Genomic DNA, 20020 nt, shown 5'->3' with positions numbered 1-20020 from the left:
AAAACCTGAATGTCCATTAGTGGATGAAGGGATTAACAAAATGTGGCACATGCATATAATGGGATATTAGCCTTACAAAGGAAATTCTGACACATGCGACAACATGAATGAACCTTGAGGACATTATGCTAAGTGAAATAAACCAGTAATAAAAAGACAAATACTGTTTGATTCCACTTATATGAGGTATCCAGAACCACCAAATTCAGAGACAGATAATAAAAGATTGGTTGCCAGGGGCCGGAGGGAGGAGGCAATGAGGAGTTGTTGTTTAATGGGTACCCAGCTCAGTTTTGCAGGATGAAAAGAAATCTGGAGAATAGTTGTACAGTAATGTAAAATTTTATGTTATATTTTTACCACAATTAAAAGATTGTTTTAATTAAAAATAAAGCAGCTATGTTCCCCTGACAAAATCTCAATTCTATTTATTGTTCTTTGTCTTTCCCTTAGCATTAGTTTGTGAAAAAGTTCTAGTTAGTTCCATTTTCTGTTTTTAAATTAAACTAATCAAGGAGGTATACCTAAAAGTGCTTTTTAATCAAAAACCAAACCTCAAAGATCATTAATTGGACGCTAAGACCATTTGGTGAAAGGTCATTAAGTAATAGGATATATGAATGTTGTTAGAATATCTTGCTAATTGCAAAGGGGAAAAAAATTTATCTTTTATGAAGGTAAGATCGATAGAAATCGTCTTAAGTAATCCAACTTGGCATCGCTAATATGAGGACGACCTAACATTAGGTGCCTCTTACTGTGATACAATATGAAATACAGTGTCATTTATGAAGTTCTCTTACCAAAAATGTTTAACATGCATCTAATCAAGCAAAAAGATCTAACTTCCAGCTTACAGGAAATAGAAGGAAAATACAAGGCAACATTTTAAAAGAAAACTGGCCTGATCTCATCAGTAAAGGAAATCTAAATATGGACTGAATATTAGGTATTAGAGACATTAATTTTCTTAGGTGTGACAATGGTATTGGTATTCTGTAGGAGAATGTCCTTATTCTCAGGAGATGCCTAATGAAGTACTTAGGGGGAATACCATGGTGTCTGCAACTTCCTTTCAAACAGTTTATTCAGCAAAAAAAAAAAAGAGAAGAGAGAGAGAGAGTGTGTGTGTGTGTATGTGTGTGTACATACACATAAATAGATAAGCAAATATGGTCAAACTTTGAGTCACTTAATCCAGGTATGTAGGTGTTCATTGTTCTGTTCTTTCAACTTTTCTATATGTTTGAAAATTTTTATAATAATTATAAAGAAAGAAAAAAAGCAAAGCTCTCTATTTTAAGTCTATTAATGGATTTCCCATTCTCTTCTCTACTATTAGTAGTCTTATTTAATATTACAAACAAGTGATTAAAATAAAGTAAAAAGATAGGAGAACAACAAAAAAAAAAACCCAAAGTAGGAGTTCCCATCATGGCTCAGTGGTTAACGAACCCGACTAATATCCACGAGGATGTGGGTTCGATCCCTGGCCTTGCTCGGTGGGAGACTGAAAGATAATATAATAAAATATTAAGTGATATCTCTAGCTAGTAGGACTATTGGATATTTTTCTCTTTTATATATTTTCTCAATATTTTATAGTACATCCTTTTTTTTGGCTGCGCTCGTGGCATACAAATTTCCTAGGCCTGGGATTAAACCCAAGCAACAGCAGTGACCCAAACCACAGCAGTGATGATGGATCCTTAACCACAAAGCCACCAGGGAACTCCTACCTTTTATAATGTAAAAAAAAAAGTTGTTTTAGGTAATAACTTTTGATCATAAGTACTACAGAGACTACCATAAGCATACACTGCTATGTTAGTATGAAACTAGAAAAAAATATACCTCGAAGAATCAAATTCACAGTGAAATTGAACAAACCAAAATGGCTATTTCAAGTAATATAATAACTTCTCTCACATATACAGTACCCAAACATTAAGCAGAAATAGAGACAACTGATTAGTTTTGGTCCTTTCATAGATGATAGGGAGCTTCTTACCTTATTTGGGGGGTAACCAAGAATCTTACATAGTATAAGGTGACAATTCACAATTTTATGGCTTTATATAAATGATATCCTTGGCAAATTCCAGGAACTGTGTAAAGAACAATACCAAGGAAAGAGTACTCACCCGCCACAGACCCCTGGTACCTTCTTGTTGGTATATATCAATGAAGCTGCCAATCATGCTGCCTTGGAACAAGCTTCCTTGAGCCTGCATTCGAATCTAAAATCAGAAGAGGTGAACATTTTAACGGAGAACCAAAATGAGATGTTTCACTCGTTTAAAATGAAGAAAATAGCAGTTGGGAATTATCAAAAAAATCAGGCTGCTATTACCATAAAATTAATGACTATACATAAAAAGAATATAATTTGTATCAAAGTATATTTCATAAAGATGATTTTCATCAGCCTCACATTCCTCATCCTAAGCCTATCATTTCTGGAGTTGGGAGAAAATTTGGGGAAAAGAAAGAACAAGTTATTAGTGAGAGTAGAAAATAATCCATTTAGGAGTTCCCATCATGGCACAGCAGAAACAAATCCGACTAGGAACCATGAGGTTGCAGGTTCGATCCCTGGCCTCGCTCAATAGGTTAGGGATCCAGCGTTGCCATGAGCTGTGGTATAGGTTGCAGACACGGCTTGGATCTGGCAATGCTGTGGCTGTGGCGTAGGCCAGCGGCTACAGCTCTGATTAGACCTCTAGCCTGGGAACCTCCATATGCCACAAGTGCGGCCCTAAAAAGACAAAAAGACAAAAAAAGAAAAAGAAAATAATCCATTTAAAATGATTACTTTAGTAAAAAAAAAACTAGAAATGACCTACATGTCCAAAAATAACAAAGGAATGGTTGCAAAAATTATGATATATCCATTTCATGGAATACCATGCAGCCATAAATTTTGTTGTAGAATAATATTTGTGGGTATTGAAAAACGTCAACAATTAATTGCTAAATAGAAAAGGCAGGTTTCAAAGCAGTATATATGGTATGCAATTTTTATTAAAAATATGTAAACCTGGAGTTCCCCTCATGGCTCAGTGGTTAATGAATCCGACTAGGAACCATGAGGTTGCGGGTTTGATCCCTGGCCTTGCTCAGTGGGTTAAGGATCCAGCGTTGCCGTGGCTCTGGCGTAGGCCAGCAGCTACAGCTCCGATTAGACCCCTAACCTCGGAACCTCCGTATGTCACAGGAGTGGCCCTAAAAAAGGCAAAAAGACAAAAAAAAAAGGAAACCTAAAGATGGCCATATGCACAAAGAGAGTGGATAACATACACACTAAAGTGTTGACAACAGCTTAAGTCTAAGTGATAAAGCTGCAAGTAGGTATTTTTCACTTGTGTTTTTTTTCCTGTCTTCCACTTTTTTCTGCATTGAATGTGCATTGCTTACTGAAGTATAAAAAGCAAAAAAAAGTTTTAAAATATAATTTAATGCTTACAAGATCTTAAATTGAATTTTATTTGTAGCTTAATATAGTAGTAAATAACATTATTTTGTAAATAAGAAAATAAACTTCATATGACAACCAAATGCTCAAACCTCTATTTCCAAAAGAAACAAATTATTAATTATAAGCTCAGGTCAACCATTCCCCTCTCTTTCATTTATCCTTCATTTATTGTTTTATTTTTAGCATTTTTTATTGACTTTAGTTTCATGTATACAGCAAAGTGATTCAGTTATATATATATACATATAGTATATATATATTTATATATTTCTACATATACACTTTTTCAGATTATTTTCCCTTATAAATTAACACAAAATAGTGAGTGTAGTTCTCTGCTATAGAGTAGATCCTTGTTGGCTATCTATTTTATATATAGTAGTGTGACTGTGTTAATCCCAAACTCCTAATTTATCCCTCCCCACCCCTTTCCCCTTTAGTCACCGTAAATCTGTTTTCTATGTCCGTGGGTTTATTTCTGTTTTGTATATAAGTAGTAAAAGACTTCTTTAGGGAGGTTGATTCTTGAGCAGCGCTGAGATGAAGGAAAGGCAAGTGTGGCACTTTCCTCCGGCACAAAAATGTAGTAAAGGGATGTAAAACAACTTAATGATCCAGTTAAATAATATCTTAATGCGATTATTTTAAAAAATAAAAACTAATGTTCAAAAATCTAAGTATCGAAACTGTAACTAGGGAGTTTCCGTCGTGGTGCAGTGGTAATGAACCCAACTAGGATCCATGAGGATGTGGGTTTGATCCCTGGCCTCGCTCAGTGGGCTAAGGATCCAGCATTGCTGTGAGCTGTGGTGTAGGTCGCAGACATGGCTCAGATCCCATGTTGCTGTGGCTGTGACGTATGCTGGCCTGGAACTTCCATATGCCGTAGGTGTGGCCCTAAAAAGCAAAAAATAAATAAATAAATAAATAAATAAATAAATAAAGTAACTACAGACAGGATCCAAAAGGGTGGGATTAGGCTAAGCAAGTGAGATGGATTACACAAAATATTACTATTTTGTTTATCATGAATTTTTCACATTCATTTTAATTTTTGGAAAATATTGTATAAAAATGTTATTTCTATAGATTATTGAGTAGTTTTTGGCACACCCTTACATTTTACACCCAAGGTGAGTATCTCACTTGTCTTGTCCTACTCCTGGCCCTGTTCCTGAGCAGTCTTGAAGGATAAATTCATGAGGAAAGGGAGAAAAGGCATTGCAGGCAAAAAGAGAACTACATGCGCAAAGGCAAGGAAGCAGCACATAGTTCAGAGAAAGGGCTATCTATCCAAGGATATGTGGAAGGATTAAACAGCCCAACTGTTATTATAAATCCTATATAAGTCTGTGACTATATCCCCACTCCCCACCCCTCCAGCACCACTCCCCACTTGGCCCGACCTAAGTATAAGAAAGGAAAAGGTAGATTGTTGCATTGGCCAATGGCTGTAATTGTACCAGACAGGTCAGAGGGACCGGAAATTGAAGTGAATCTGTTAGGTAATTAAGTCTAGGATCCTCATGGATAACAAAAGAAGTTTTTTATTTTTTGCTTTTGGGGGGGGGGGGGCACAACAGCGGCACATGGAAGTTCCCAGGCTAGGGGCTGAAACAGAGCTGCAGCTGCCACCCTATGCCACAGCCGCAGCAACACAGGATCCTTAACCCACTGAGCGAGGCCAGGGATCGAACCTGCACCCTCATGGATACCAGTTGGATTGTTTCCACTATGCCACAACAGGAGCGCCCATCAAGGAAGTTCTAGGAAGTTAAATATTATTGTTCTTGAAAAGCACATCCCAACAAGTGTAATTACACTGCAAATATTTTAAAGTTTTAGGACATAGTCAATTCTCTTCAAAAACACTTGTTCTGTAAATCTAAAGTGCTATAAAAATTCTGTAGCTAAATTATTCTCAATTTAATCCAGAAATATCATTTTCATATCTTTTCTTCATCAGCCACCACTGGTTTTTTCATGTGTGTCATTTTTCAAGTCACTTTCTCAGTTCTCAAAAATCTATTAATTGCAATAGATCTCCCTTTCACTAACCTAGCCACATGTGGTTTCAAATAAATAAAGCATATGTTCTCTTACTTGTTTTCCCTCAGTATTTTTTGGGGGCCATGCCCACAGCATACAGAAGTTCCTAGGCCAGGGATCGAACCCGCACCACAGCAGCAACCCAAGCCACTGCAGTAACAACACCAGGTCCTTAACCCACTGAGGCACACAGGAACTCCTCTCACAGTAATTTTTTTTTGAAATATACATTTTTTATTTGTCAATTTTATCACCATAAAGCTAGAAAAAAGAACATATGGGTCTAATTTAAGATGAGCACAGAAGTCAATGGATGGGGTAAATGGCCCTGAATTAAATAAATTTATACATATGCTCACAGTAATTTTTAAAAAGTATTTTTAAAAACTTGGGATCCTCTTATACATTTTAAGCATATACTTAGTGCTTTTAATTACCATAACTTTAAATGAGTTCATAAGTAGGAACTGTTTACCATTTTATGAGATAAAATTAGATGTAGGTTGATATTATCCAATAAATGTTTCATTATGTGTTTTGATAAAATATGAAAGAAATCCAATCATATTGTAGAAACGCAACACCACTAACCTACACTGCTCTGGTTCTAAATTCAGAATATCTCAACATAGGCCAAAATATATATTTAAAGCCAAATCTCATCCTTAATAAAAAATATGGATAAGCAGAAAAAGAGACGTTACAGACTTAAGGTACCTCAATTAGTTATTAAAGGATGCTTCTCCAAAAACTATATTTCAGTTTATCGCTTTGTTTCATACTCCAAGTTACACCACAGGTCAATATACCATACTAAGATTTGGAATGGATGGGAGAATATGCCTTTCTTTTGCATAGTGGGGAAAGAACTATTATAAACGCAAGTTCATTCATTCTCAGTTTTTGAAAAGGCTACAAATGAAAGCAAGGGATCTGGAAACTGATTCCCTTAAAGTTGTGAAGCCGTTGGAAAGAACCTGTACCGCTTTGCATACTCTAGTTTAAAGACCAATAGATTAGTACAAACCATTGTAACCCACTACTATTTATTGAGCATCCACTACCTACCAAGGACAACGATAAACAGTTTACATATATTATCTTTAATCCCTAACAACCCTATGTGATACAAACTAAATTATCTTCATTTTACAAATGAGGAAACTGAGGCTTAAAGCAGTTAAGTGATTTTTCCAAGGTTTTACAGCTGGCAAGTGACAGAGTGGGGATCTGAACCCAAATGGGACTCAAAGCTCATGCTCTTTTTGCTTCACACTGCATACATCCAATGCTACCAGACTTCTCTTACCTTTAGCACATCGGTGGGATTGGCTATAGTGGAAGATATCACTCCTGACACTACCCCACATATCATATTAATTAAAAGAGTTTCATCTGTAAGAAAGGAACAAAAAAAAGAAAGAGAGGTCTGCTTGTATGAGGTACCAGTTTCTAAAAACAGAGCACTGAGCTATCAGAGGAAAGGAACCATGGTCAGAGAAACGACTGTAGAAATGAACTACAGAGCCTGTGAAAATAAAGAAACTCAATATTTCCAGGTTCCAAATCAGTCCTGAAACCTACAAAATTTGTAAAATTGATCATTATTTTAAAATATTTCTAAAAGACATTGGAACATATCCTATATAAATACTGATACCCCACATAAATTCAGAATGTGCTAGTTCCCCCCCCCCAATCATTTCAAACATCTAAAGACAATGGGTTTTTTATTCGTTTTTCTACAGAATAATCAACTCTAAAGCCTCAGGAACCAAATGCTAAAAGATAAAATCTTATGTTAACAGAAAAACATTATCTAAATATTAATTTTAATTGGCCTTGATGTCTACTATCCTTTATTTATTTGCAGATTTCTGGAGTTGAATGTGAAAAAACTGTCATTTGGAACTAAATACTCTCAGCTGGAAAAAAAGAACAAAGAAACCAAAGAGCATATTGTTCTAAAATTCAAACTTCATCACACCTCCTCACTATGAAGAGCCTACAAATAGAAACTAGATAAACCCAAGTGAAGAATCTATGAAAGGAAATTATTTTAGGACTAGAACCCTTCTGGATCCTCAAGGGAGAGGCTCCAGAAAAAGTTGATTTAGGACAATAGAGCAATTCAAAGGACATTACTAAACAAAAGGCTCTCCAGCTGTCCCCAACTATGCAACAGCCTCAGGCCTGTAGTAAAATGACCATTTTAGTACAGTATCTGGCTGGAAAAGCTACAGCAGCAAATAGAGAGACATATGGTAATACTGATTGTGGATTAAGGTGGTCATTATATACACACATACTATATATATCTCCTAATAAGTTTATCAAAACCGGAAGCTAGAAGATTCCTTATAATTGAAATCTCTTGTAGATGAGGGCAGCATTAATCTTCTCAACAAGTTCGTTCCATGTTCCCTCTGTGATGACCAGAAGCCTTTTGTTTGTTGGTTTGAAAGGAAAAGGGACAAACTTGAAGAGCAGGTCCCTCTGACCTACCTATCACCTATGCAAGGATTAATCCCAAATCCGCACAAGCTTGCTTTGTCATTGCAATGACTGCTACCCATTCTCAGGCACCCTGTGATAGACACTTCTCTCGCTAAGTGTGATTTCAACAATCCCTCTGCGTATTGCCCCAAAAGAGAATGAGGAATCTATGCTGACCTTCTAAACGTTCTACAAATAATCTCTTCAAGCTCTGGTAAATGCCGATTTTAATGGTGCCATATGATGCCTGTCTTAGTAAAGCAGGAGCGATTCTGCTCAAAAAAAGGAAAGAAAAAGAAAGTCAATTATCCTTAACATGCACTTACAGATTATACATATCTAGACACCCTACTCATTCCATTACCTACCTCATTCCACAAAAACAGCAAAATATGGGGTTTTTTTAAGCACCAATGGAACATTCACCAAGAGAACGTATTTGGGTCATAAAACAAACCTCAAAAAAGTTAAAATAAGGAGTTCCCATGGTAGCTCAGTGGAATGAATCTGACTAGCATCTATGAGGACAGAGGTTTAATCCCCAGCCTTGCTTGGTGGGTTGAGGATCCGGTGTTGCCATAAGCTGTGGTGTGGGTTGCAGACGCAGTTCGGATCCCGAGTTGCTGTGGCTGTGGTGTAGGCCTGCAGCTATAGCTCGGATTCTACCCCTTGCCTGGGAACCTCCATATGCTGTATGTGCAGCCCTAAAAAATAAATAAATAAAATTTAAAAAATTAAAAGTTAAAATAATTGAAATCACATAGAGTATGTTCTCTGACCGTGATGGAATTAAACTAGAAATCAACAAGGAAAATCTACAAACACTTGGAAATTAAATAATACTTCTGAACAATCCATGGGTGACAGGAAGTCTCAAAATGTTTTTAAATACATAGAAATGAATGAAAATTCAACTTATTAAAATACATGGGAAGCAGCCAAAGCAGTGCTGAGAGAAATTTATAGCACAAAATGCTTACATTAGAAAAGAGGAAAAGTCTCAAAATCAATAATCTAAGTTCCTACCTCAAGAAACTAGAAAAAAAAAGAGCAAAATGAACCCAAAGCAAGCAGAAGGAAGTAAATAAAGACCATAAATTAATAAAAATGAAAACAGGAAAAATAGAGAAAAACCAATGAAACAAAAAGTCAGTTATTTTGAAAAAGTCAATAAAATTAATAAACATTTAGCAAAGCTCACAGTAGTAAAAATAGAGAATAAATAAGTCACTAATATAAGGAATGAAACAGGAAATAGCACTACAACTCTGAAGTCATTAAAAGAATAATAAAGGAATACCATAAACAACCCCATGCTCCTAAGTTCAAAAAAAACTTAGAAGAAATGGACTAGTTCCTTAAAAACTACAAAACTACCAAAATTCAATCAAGATGAAACAGATAATCTGAATAGTCTCAAAAGCACTAAAAAATTTTAATTTATAATTTAGAAGTTCTCAAAAAGGAAATCTCCAGGCCCAGACAATTTCATTAGGGGAGTCTATCAAACATTTAATAAACTAACACCAATCTTATACAATCCCTTCCAGAGGGCAGAAGAGGGGACCCTTCCTAACTCATTTTATGAAGCTAGTATTACCCTGATAACAAAAACAGAAAAGGAAAACTAACCACAAGCCAATATTTCCCATGAACTTAGATGCAAAAATCCTTAAAAAATATTAACAAATCCAGTAATGTAGAAAAAGAAGTATATACCATTACCCACTTCATAGATTTTTAAAAAAATCAATCTTACTTCCTAACAGTTGCAGATACATCTTTAATCCTGTCAAGAAGGAGATAAGATTTCAGAGCCAAGATTTCACCCTATTTAAGATCTGCTTATAAACTGGAAAGTTCTCACTCATACCTCCTTTGAGATTCTTCCAAACTGCAGAACTATAACAGTTATAAATAGAAAGACAGCAGCAGCTCAGACAGTTAAGATTTTTAAATGATGACAAAACATGCATATTTCTGACTTTATTGCTTGCTATCTGAAAAAAAAAATAATCTCGTGATTATCCATACCAACGAAAGAACACGGTGAAACAGATGATCCATGATTCATTTGCTTCAGAATGTAATTCTTGATTTTTTTCAAGTAAATTACCTTTGAAATTAAGTCTAACATAGGTTAATAAAACTGATACCCATTCTCTGAGCAATAAACTGGTACCCTAGACATAGGAGTGGACTAGTAAACTGGCAGCAGAAAAACAATGCACTGGGAGTTCCCGTCGTGGCTCAGTGGTAATGAATCCGACTAGTATCCATGAGGATGGGGGCTAAATCCCAGGCCTGGCTCAGTAGGTTAAGGATCTGGCATTTCCATGAGCTGCGGTATAGGTCACAAATGCGGCTTGGAGCCCCCGTTGCTGTGGCTGTGTTGTAGGCCAGCAGCTGGAGCTCCAATTTGACCCCTAGCCTGGGAACTTCTATATGCCGCGGGTGCAGCCCTAAAAAGGCCAAAAAAAAAAAAAAAGAAAGAAAGAAAGCAAAAAAAAAAAAAACACAGTGGACAATAAACCACCAATTTATGAATAATCAAAACAAAAGTTGACTCAAAAAAAAAAAAAAAAGATGGCTCTCCCTCTCTCTCATTCTGCATTTTCTGTTTACACTGCTGGAATAGTTCTTGTTTTGCTTTGTTTTTGGCCATGCCCACAGCATGCAGAAGTTCCTGGGACCAGGATCGAACCCATGCCACAGCAACAACCTGAGCCACAGCAGTGACAATGCCATATCCTCAACCCGCTAGGCCACCAGGGAGCTCCCAGAGTAGTATTTCTTTAAAGAGAACATTTTTTTAAAAGTATTTGGCAACTCAAGAAGAATATCACAGAAATATATACTGTTAGTTGGTGCTACTATTCACAGTGGTTATGGATGACTCTCGGGAAAACAGGAGAAAGCCAGTGCTGCAATGAGATATCCATTTAAAATGTATCACTTCCAGCCAAATGGACACAAAATCCAAAGCTCAAGATTTACGACCACTTTAAAATGTATCACTTCCAGCCAAATGAACACAAAATCCAAAGCTCAAGATTTACAAGCAAGTAAACTGGCACATCGATATTGAATGACAAGTTCAAATGGTGAATATAAAGGGCACAGACTATCAGACAGCTGAAATACACAGCTTCTCAAAAAGTGTTTCCATTCGTGATATAAGGAAAGAGTCCAGTCTCACCCTGAATATAGAGCCAATACACCTTCTTCTTTATAGATTCGGAACAAGGCATGAAACATTCCTCGGTATTTTATCTCTTTGAAGCGGACATCAATGCTTTGGCCTTGAACCTGAAGCCGTGTTTTGGTCAGGTCCACAGGGAATGTTCCTATGAAGGAACACACTCATTTATAAGTTTTTCCAAAATAATCACAGTTAAATTTTGTCTGAATTTAAGCTGATGATAATTTCTTAAACATGAGATAACATCCTTTTTGTAACACCTAGGTTTACACAAAAGTTGTGTGTGATAAAATGAAATGTACTGTATCTGGGCAGCAGGATTTGACCCACAGTATAAGTGAAACTGTGATATAGTAAAGTGCCTTAAGATAGTCCTAACATACTATAAATGCAAAATAATTTAAATGTTTTAATTTCATCTATGGTCTACAATCTGGCATTTATCATTCTCTTCCTTATGCCCTCCTCCCATCTCAAGTCTCCCCACTTCTCCCTCATAAAATCTCCCCAAATTTTTACAAAGAAGATAGGAAGGAATGGGATTGCTGCTCGACATACTCTTATGTACAAAGTTTCATGGGTTTTTTTCTTTTATCTGTCTATAAGAAACAGTTTCCGAGAGTTCCCGTCATGACTCAGTGGTTAACGAACCTGACTAGTATCCATGAGGACTTGGGTTCAATCCCTGGCCTTGCTCAGTGGGTTAAGGATCTGGCGTTGCTGTGGCTCTAGCGTAGGCTGGTGGCTACAGCTCCAACTCAACCCCAAGCCTGGGAACCTCCATGTGCCACGAGTGCAGCCCTAAAAAGACCCCTCCAAAAAAAAGAAAGAAACAGTTTCTGAGATAATGAAAGATAATGGCAAAGTCCTATTTGGTCTATGCATCTGGTTCCTCAGGTAATTCAGGACTAACACCAGGACAGTGCTTAGGTGGAAAATTTCTTTAACCAAACTTCTTTCTCTTATTATATCAACACACAGAAGTGGCCATTATATTGACAAAATATATTTCAAGGACTATTTCAAAGTCTAAAACTAATAAGGTGATTATGCAGCTCTGGTCAACGATGACATTGATATCACAACACCAGAATACATGCCAAGAAAGTCAACAAAGATTAGTGGACTGGAGTCACATATGAATAGTTTAGGAAAGAGAAAATTTGGAGGATGAAAAAACACAATCTAAAAGTATTGCAAAATTAAAATCAAATAGAGAAGAATCCAGTTTGGTTAATTTTCTTCTAAAATGGGAAAGAGATTTGAAAAAGAAGTTTAAATACTTACAAAGAAATTTATAAACAGCTAAGTATAAAACAACTTAGCATTAGTATAGGAATATAGCAGAAATCCCTATCTTAACTCCCTCTATATTTCCTTGTATATTTCTTAAGCCTAGCAAATTAACAAATCATTAAACTATCAAAAAGCTTCCTAAATTTGACTTTTCTTAACTTCATTTGCCATACCATTAGTAGTCCTTTCCCAGAAAGTATTACTTGATAGTTTTGAGATAGTCGTTTTTAAAACAAACAGAGCAAGCTTCTTTTCACATTTTTTCTAGCTTTTACCAAAAATAATGCTACCATGTCTATAACCCTAAAGAGCAGATTTATCAGTTTTCACATTCTTACCAAACTCGGCAACAATAGAGGCAAGGCCGCCATATACAAAGGGTTTCCAGTTCAGACCAGACATCTCATGGCTTACAATGGCACTTTTCTGGTGCTAAAAATAAACAGAAATCAGAACAAGGCACAAGAGTGAGGAGCATTTGTTGGTGTATGAGCACATAATTTATATCAACAAAACTTTCAAATAAAACAGATGAGAGGAAAATCCCTAGTAAGTGGAATGACACAAAATGAAGGATTTGGTTTTTGTGACGGATGATTATGCCTGTGTTCTGCACTGTTCTGTAGGGGTATGTGTGCCATTCACACAAATATCAACCTGTGCCCTTCACGTTCTCTAGTTTTTTTAATGTTATCCCCATCCCCACCCGAAGGAGAGGTTTCATTCCATCTAGCACACCCAACTTAGACATTCAACTAGACGATGACAAGTGAAAGAACTTGGAGTTTAAATTGTATAGGCTGAGGCATCTCATAAAAGCAGTTCATGGTATATCAGTTAACTTGAGTCAGGCACAAAGCACACACTGACACGACCATCCTCTCACAGTCTTAGCCCTCTCATCTCCCCACTAAACTTTAGGGTTTTATTTCATCTAGCTACTTTCCAGCTACACGCAACCTCTCCCCAGGCTAAGGTAAGCACTTTCCACCTTCCTTCTGGTTCCCAGAGGAATGACAGCAATATGGACGATGGTCTCTCCTCTCTCTGACATTTAACAGACATCCCCTCTAGTGAATCTCCTTTTCCCTGGCCTTTTAAAGCACATACATACAAAGTGTTTTTCTTTAATGTTTGGGTTCTTTAACAAAGTATGCTATGCCCTATCTTCCTTACTTCTCTCCCGATCCCGCCCCCACTAGACCTGTCATCTTCAATCTTTTCAGCCCTTTTTTCCCTGCCACACCCAGCTAGTCCTCTCTTGAATTTTATTTTTTCCACACCTCTGCCCTCTAGATCAGTGGTTTTCAAACTTTAAAATGCACCAGAAACAGGAGTTCCCTGGTCACTCAGTGGCTTAAGGGTCCAGCATCATCACTGCTGGGGCTCAGGTCACTGCTATGGCACAGGTTCAATTCCTGGCCAGGGAACTTCTGCATGGCCTGGGCATGGCCAAAAAAACTAAATAAATGAAGCTCATCAGAATCACCTAGAAGGCAGATTAAAACATAGATTGCTGGGCCTTACCCTCAGAGTTTCTGATTGGTGGCCTGGGTCTGGCCTGAGAATTTGCAAATGTGTAAATAATGCTGATCCTTCCACGTTTTAAGAACTATTGCTCTAGGCATTGCCTACTACATCCTGCTCTAGCTGGAAACAATCTCTTTTCTGAGGATGGACTCTTAAATTTCTCTTAAATATTCTTTTTCAGATCTTTATGGAATGCAAACTATTGAATTTCAAAAGCAACTTCAAGTGGTTTATGGTCAGGAATGAAGACTCTAAAGTCAGACTACCTAGGTTTAAATCCTGACACCACTACTTAGTTCTGTGACCTTGGGCAAGTTAGTTAACAGTGCATGTCTGGGTTTTTCTGAACTGCAAAATGGGGATAATAATAAATACTATATCATAAGGTTGTTGTAAAAATTAAATAGTAATTAGAAAAGTACCTGGCACCTAGTTCAACAACGATTAGCTATTGTCAGTATTACATTTTGAAAAGTTAAGTACTCAAATTTACATTTTAGCAGACAATACTTACTGCCCACCTCCCCTGTTGCCCAATCTGAGGTTAGCACCATTTAATCAAAGTCTCTTTTTAGGGGAGACAAGGTTTTGCTTTGTTCCCACATAGGGAATTCTCTGTAACTAAGCACAGAAGAATAACTTTCCAAAGAGGATAGCTAACATGCAGACAAATGTTTTAGTTTGAGGCCACAAAAATAATTATGGAAACTTCCTTTGCCCACATTTGAAAGATTACAACCGATAGTAAAACACGACACACACCTTGCTGTACAGTAGAAAATTGACAGGACACTGTAAACCAGCTATAATGGAAAAAATAAAAATCATTATATAAAAAAAAAACACAACACACATGATGAGAGGGTAGGCAGGGAAAGGCAAGGACCATGGCATATCCCTTTTCCAAGTTTGGGGTGGTGCCCTTTTCATGCACCAATTTAGACATTGCACAAAACAGTCAACCATTTCAAATGGCTGCTAAGCTTCTCCCCAATACTTTCTCTTTACAGTTTCTTTCAACTCTTTCCATTATAGAAGAAACCTAACTTGACTACCTGCTACCCAGCCTTTTAGTAAAGAAGATGTGCTCAGGGTTCTGGGAGCAATAATAAACCAATTAAAGGCAGGGGACAAAGCCATAGCAAGGAGCAGAATGACCAGTCACAGTCTCAGGTCAGTTAGCCCAGTGGTTCTTTAATGAAATCTTCACAATTCTGACTTGAAATGAAAAAAGGGCACTCGGGGCATTTTTTTTAGCTAAATGTATTCATTTAAAGGACTATTAGAAGGTCGTGTTCTTACTACCCATAGAACATTTTTTAAAACCACCTGTATTGTATGAAGTGGTAATAGTAGTTGGTAGTCGATTTTGTTTAGTGTTGTTATTTGGCAAAAGTGTTACTAACCTAATTTGCGCCCCCTCCCAACAGTTTGATTTAAATTTTAATGGTCCATGAAATCTAAACTCTGGGCCCACTGACACATCCCCACCTCCATCTGATAGTAAAATCCCTTTCCCTCCAATGTTAGGAAAGAATCTTGTTATGAAGTCCTGTATCGCCTTTGATTAAGTCTGATTTTAGACATCCTATCCTCACACTAAGCCAAAAGTCTGCCTTCCTCTAGTTTGCATCCATATTTCAAAAGTAATATGAACAATGTATTCTTTCACCCTAGGGGAGTCTTTCATATATTTAAAGACAGCTATCATGCTACCCTACATGTTATCTTTTTCTCTCTCTCTTTTTTTTTCTTTTCACAGCCACACCTGCGGCATAGGGAAGTTCCAGGCTAGGGGTTGAATCAGAGCTATAGCTGCCGGCCTACGCCACAGCCCCAGCAACATGGAATCCGAGCCACATCTGCAACCTACGTCACAGCTTGCAACAATGCTGGATCCTTAACCCACTGAGCAAGGCCAGGGATCAAACCCACATCCTCGTGGAGACTGCATCAGGTTCTTAACCCAATGAGCCACAATGGGAACTCCTTTACATTAGGTTAAGTATCTATGATCATTTTTGTCATTTTCTGTATTATACTTCAATTACTACAAAGCTGAAAATTGCAGTCGCTTTTGTGGGGGCCACATCACACTGCTGAATCATCAAAATGTCAGCTAAAATCTCCAAGTCTTTTACATAAGGCTGTATACATGTATGCATGTTATGTCATACCCGTTCTCCTGCTGTGTGATGGCCTTTTGAGCCTTCATCTGTCCCTTCTATATCTTAAATCTCAGGCAGAGAAATAATGACTAGGATGAGGTTTATCTTCTGGTTGAGGTTATTTTCTCTCTCAACTAGGTCAGATCCCTAAAGGTAGAGACCATGTCTCCCAGTATTTCTTATAACCCCTACAATAGCCTGCACAGAATTGGGTGCATGCCCATCAAAGACTCGGTTCCAGGGTGATGTCCTTTATGTATGCATACAGCCTGGAAATAAAAGGTTACAGGGGAAATCAGGGAAGTTAATTTGCTGGACCTGGCCGATGCTACACACTTCTGTATGTGACACTTTGTGGCTCCACGGAGATTCTCTCCCTACTAATTCTCTTCCCTGGTTTCTATTGCAAAGAATTACCTGTGTAAGATATCCCACAGACTCTAGAAATGATTTTGACTTGTGGGGGCTATCCCCAGATATGAGTAAAAGAAGTCATATCTGAGTTAAAAGAGAAATATGGTAACTTAGGTATTTTTATTGTGTAAAGAAGCCAATGAAAATTGTCTTCAAAATGCAGACATGTATTCTCAAGTCTACGGAAAATTTGATAGCCTAAAGAGTGAGAAGAATGTCCTAGAATGCAAGTTACATAACCCTGTTACACTACTCCGAAGATCTGATTAGAAAAATCCAGGTGCCTTTCTTGCTTTCTCCCTTAAGAAAGGGTAGGCATTAGAGATCCTCAGAGTCCGGAGATAATATTGGAGAGTCAAGCAAATGTTTACTGAAGGCATACTAAATGCCCCGATGTGCTATGGGTATAAACATCATGTTAAAATAAAAACAACATATAACATATGTTGTAACACCACGACAATATTTATCTTTGCTAGATAATCAAGGAGATGGGTGTGGGGATAAAAGTTGTATGAAATACAGTACTTGCCTTTCGAGAGTTTATAACCTGGTGGAAGAAATCAAAGTAGTTCATTGGAGAAAAAAAAAATAAGTGCTAGACTATATAGCACAAACTATACGAGCAGAAGCATAGAAAAGGAGAAAATCCACACAGGCTTGAATAACTTGAAAAAGCTTATGGAGGTGAGAGAACTCAAAGTGGGCTTTGACTCGGGGCAGGCAGAACCTGGACAGGTGCAGGTAAGGGAAAGGGTTCGAGGAGAACAGGATGAACAGATACAAATGTGGGGGAAAGCCGAGCATGTGGAGGCAAGCGTCAGCATGGTTTGTCCTGAGAAGGAGGAGTGCAACCTAACTGCAACAGGGAATCACTGTATCTTCTGACTAAAGCAATATGAGATAAGAAGTATGATTAGGAACAGGTTACGTTAAAAGGCTTGAAACCAAAGTGTGTGTGGCAGAGTGGGAAGGCTACTGTAAATTCTTGAATATGGCAGTGCCTTGAGGAAATCTACCACATTTTAGTTAGCCTACTAAGGCTGCAGCAAGCAGTGGATTACAAATGGGAGAGGCGGTGAAACTTATCTTAGGATGGTGTGAATTAAAGCAGACAAGATGACTGTTGATAGTGAGGTTAGAGATAAATTTCTAATATGGAGACACAAAGGATCTTGATGATGGAGGGAATGGAGGCAAGGGAAGAGTTCATGATGACTCGAAGCATCCCTAGCCTCAAAAAAAAAAAAAAAAAAAAAAAAACAAGGAAACACTGACAGGAAACTACAAATGTCCCTGCTGTTACCTTGTCTGAGAAACTAATTGATGTTAATAATGGCTGTCATCCCAATTAGTTAGTTGAACTGCATTTTAATAGATGCCTTCAACGCCTTGACCTCAAGGAGTGGCAGGGACTAGAAACTGAAGGGGAGCATCTTTCAACAGCATCCCTCACATTAATATAATGGAGGTGTTTGCTTACTCCGCTTACAATCACGGCCGCCGTTGCAAACTTCACCCTTAGAAAAATTAGGATTATTCCGGGAAAGATACCCATTCACCCTCTGGGTAGCAGGATCTTGCCAGTTCCTCAGCTGTCAGAGCGAATTCGTAGAGAGAAGGGAGGCGCCTGAAGGAGGCGGCCTCCCAGGGGGGTCGAGGAAGCAGGGTTCAATCGAAGAAGTAAAACCACCGATGCCAGAAGAGTGAAAGACAGGGAAGGGACTCGGCTGAGGGGAGAGAGAGATCAAAGGACCGTTAAGCCCCTCCCAGGCCGGGAACCTGGCCAGCCCGGCCCCGCGCGGCCTGGCGCGGCCCAGCCCCGCCCCCCAGCCTGGAAGTCCAGGAGCTCCCCCTCACCTGCTCCTGCTCATCGGACGACTGGGAAGCCGAGGCTCCCAAAGTCGGAAACGCCACCGCAACGCCAACCCGGAAGCATTGAGACCAACGGAAGTAACCAAGTCGTCGCCTCGGCAACGGTGGCGCAGCCATTCCAACCCCGCCCCCTCCAAGCCTGAAAAAGATGGCGCGAAATAAACCGAGGAAATCGCAGGGGTCTCAACAGGGCAGTCGGGCCGGCTGCAGGTGCCAAGGCCCAGAGGGGACAACCTGACTGTAAGGAGGTGCAGGGAGAAGCAGCTAAGGCGTGACACTTTGGCAGCTTCCACAGCTAACCTGGGCGCGGCGATATCGCCTCGTCACTGCGTCACCACCCACCTAGCGTGTACTTGGACTCGGGAAAGGAGGGGCGGGCTACGAGGGGTGGGGCCAGCGGAGTGAAGGGGCGGGGCGCCTGTACCATAAAGGAGGGAAAGTGAGGGGGCGGGGCAACGGGCTTAAAACAAAAGTGGGAAAAAGAGGGAAAGACGGGGAGCGCTATTTAGAGATGCTCCTGAGCTGGCGGAGAAGGGGAAGGGAGAGGTTAAAGATCAAGGACGCAAATATCTCAGCACCTATTGGGCGCTAAAAACACACAGTTGAGGAAGAGTAAGTTAGAAACAGAAAAGGAAACCATAAAAAGTTCAAGATAAAGAAAATAAGGGAGTTCCCGTCGTGGCGCAGTGGTTAACGAATCCGACTAGGAACCATGAGGTTGCGGGTTCCGTCCCTGCCCTTGCTCAGTGGGTTAACGATCCGGCGTTGCCGTGAACTGTGGTGTAGGTTGCAGACGCAGCTCGGATCCCGCGTTGCTGTGGCTCTGGCGTAGGCCGGTGGCTGCGGCTCCGATTCAACCCCTAGCCTGGGAACCTCCATATGCCGCGGGAGCGGCCCAAGAAATAGCAACAAAAAAAAAAAAGACAGAAAATAAGGAGTAGAAATACTAACGGAGCAGTCGAGTTAATCAGCACCTCACAATCAGCCAGCAAGCGATGACAGGGCCTGGACACTGGCTTCGGCTCTAGCCCCCCAGGAGCCAGAAGGAATAACAGCAAAGCACTCTAGGTCATTACGTTGGTCAGTTAGTCAATGGGATACTTCTTAGCCTCTCACGTGATAGTTCTGTAATCATGGGTGAGTGCAAGATACTCTAAGTAAGCCAACGTAAAGGAATATGGCCCTAAATGATTATTTATTAAATGACTAAATGTTCAAAATACCTTTGTTCCAAAAGGATCTTTATCATTTTAGTTCACATCTTGGTTTTACCCCCCACTTAAAAATTTCCTCAGGGAGCTGACATTATGGAATGCTTATCAAGGGCAATGCCAAGCGTTTCATGTTCACACAACTACTCTGGGAGACTGGCACTATTATTTACCACTTTTGATAGATAAGAAAACTGAGGTCTTAAGACGTTAAGAGAGGGAATTCCCGCCGTGCCTTAGCAGAAACGAATCTGACTAGCATCCATGAGGATGCAGGTTCGATCCCTGGCCTTGCTCAGTG

The 20020-nt window shown here is 39.0% G+C and overlaps 1 protein-coding gene across 6 annotated transcripts in view; it reads right to left on the bottom strand.

The window, feature by feature from the left end:
- Positions 1-18854, bottom strand: part of SLC25A14 (solute carrier family 25 member 14) — a 29919-nt gene extending 11065 nt beyond the window's left edge. For 2 of the 6 annotated variants that reach the window (XM_047765302.1, XM_047765303.1), the window contains exons 1-7: positions 18809-18854; positions 18494-18647; positions 12860-12953; positions 11223-11370; positions 8201-8295; positions 6837-6922; positions 2145-2240 (exon numbers count right to left, since the gene is read on the bottom strand). In XM_047765302.1, the coding sequence (XP_047621258.1) occupies positions 2145-2240; positions 6837-6922; positions 8201-8295; positions 11223-11370; positions 12860-12953; positions 18494-18625 (651 nt within the window). In that variant the 5' untranslated portion in view covers positions 18626-18647; positions 18809-18854. Of the gene's footprint in view, positions 1-2144; positions 2241-6836; positions 6923-8200; positions 8296-11222; positions 11371-12859; positions 12954-14813; positions 14855-18116; positions 18364-18493; positions 18648-18808 lie in introns of those variants that run through there. The other 4 variants (XM_047765300.1, XM_047765299.1, XM_047765304.1 and 1 more) reach the window with 4 other exon arrangements.
- Between the last annotated feature and the right edge of the window lie 1166 nt (positions 18855-20020).

This window comes from Phacochoerus africanus, chromosome X, assembly GCF_016906955.1.
Source record: "Phacochoerus africanus isolate WHEZ1 chromosome X, ROS_Pafr_v1, whole genome shotgun sequence".
Taxonomy (NCBI): domain Eukaryota; kingdom Metazoa; phylum Chordata; class Mammalia; order Artiodactyla; family Suidae; genus Phacochoerus; species Phacochoerus africanus.
Note: the sequence above shows the minus strand (reverse complement) of the source record. Positions and strands in the feature narration are given on the sequence as shown.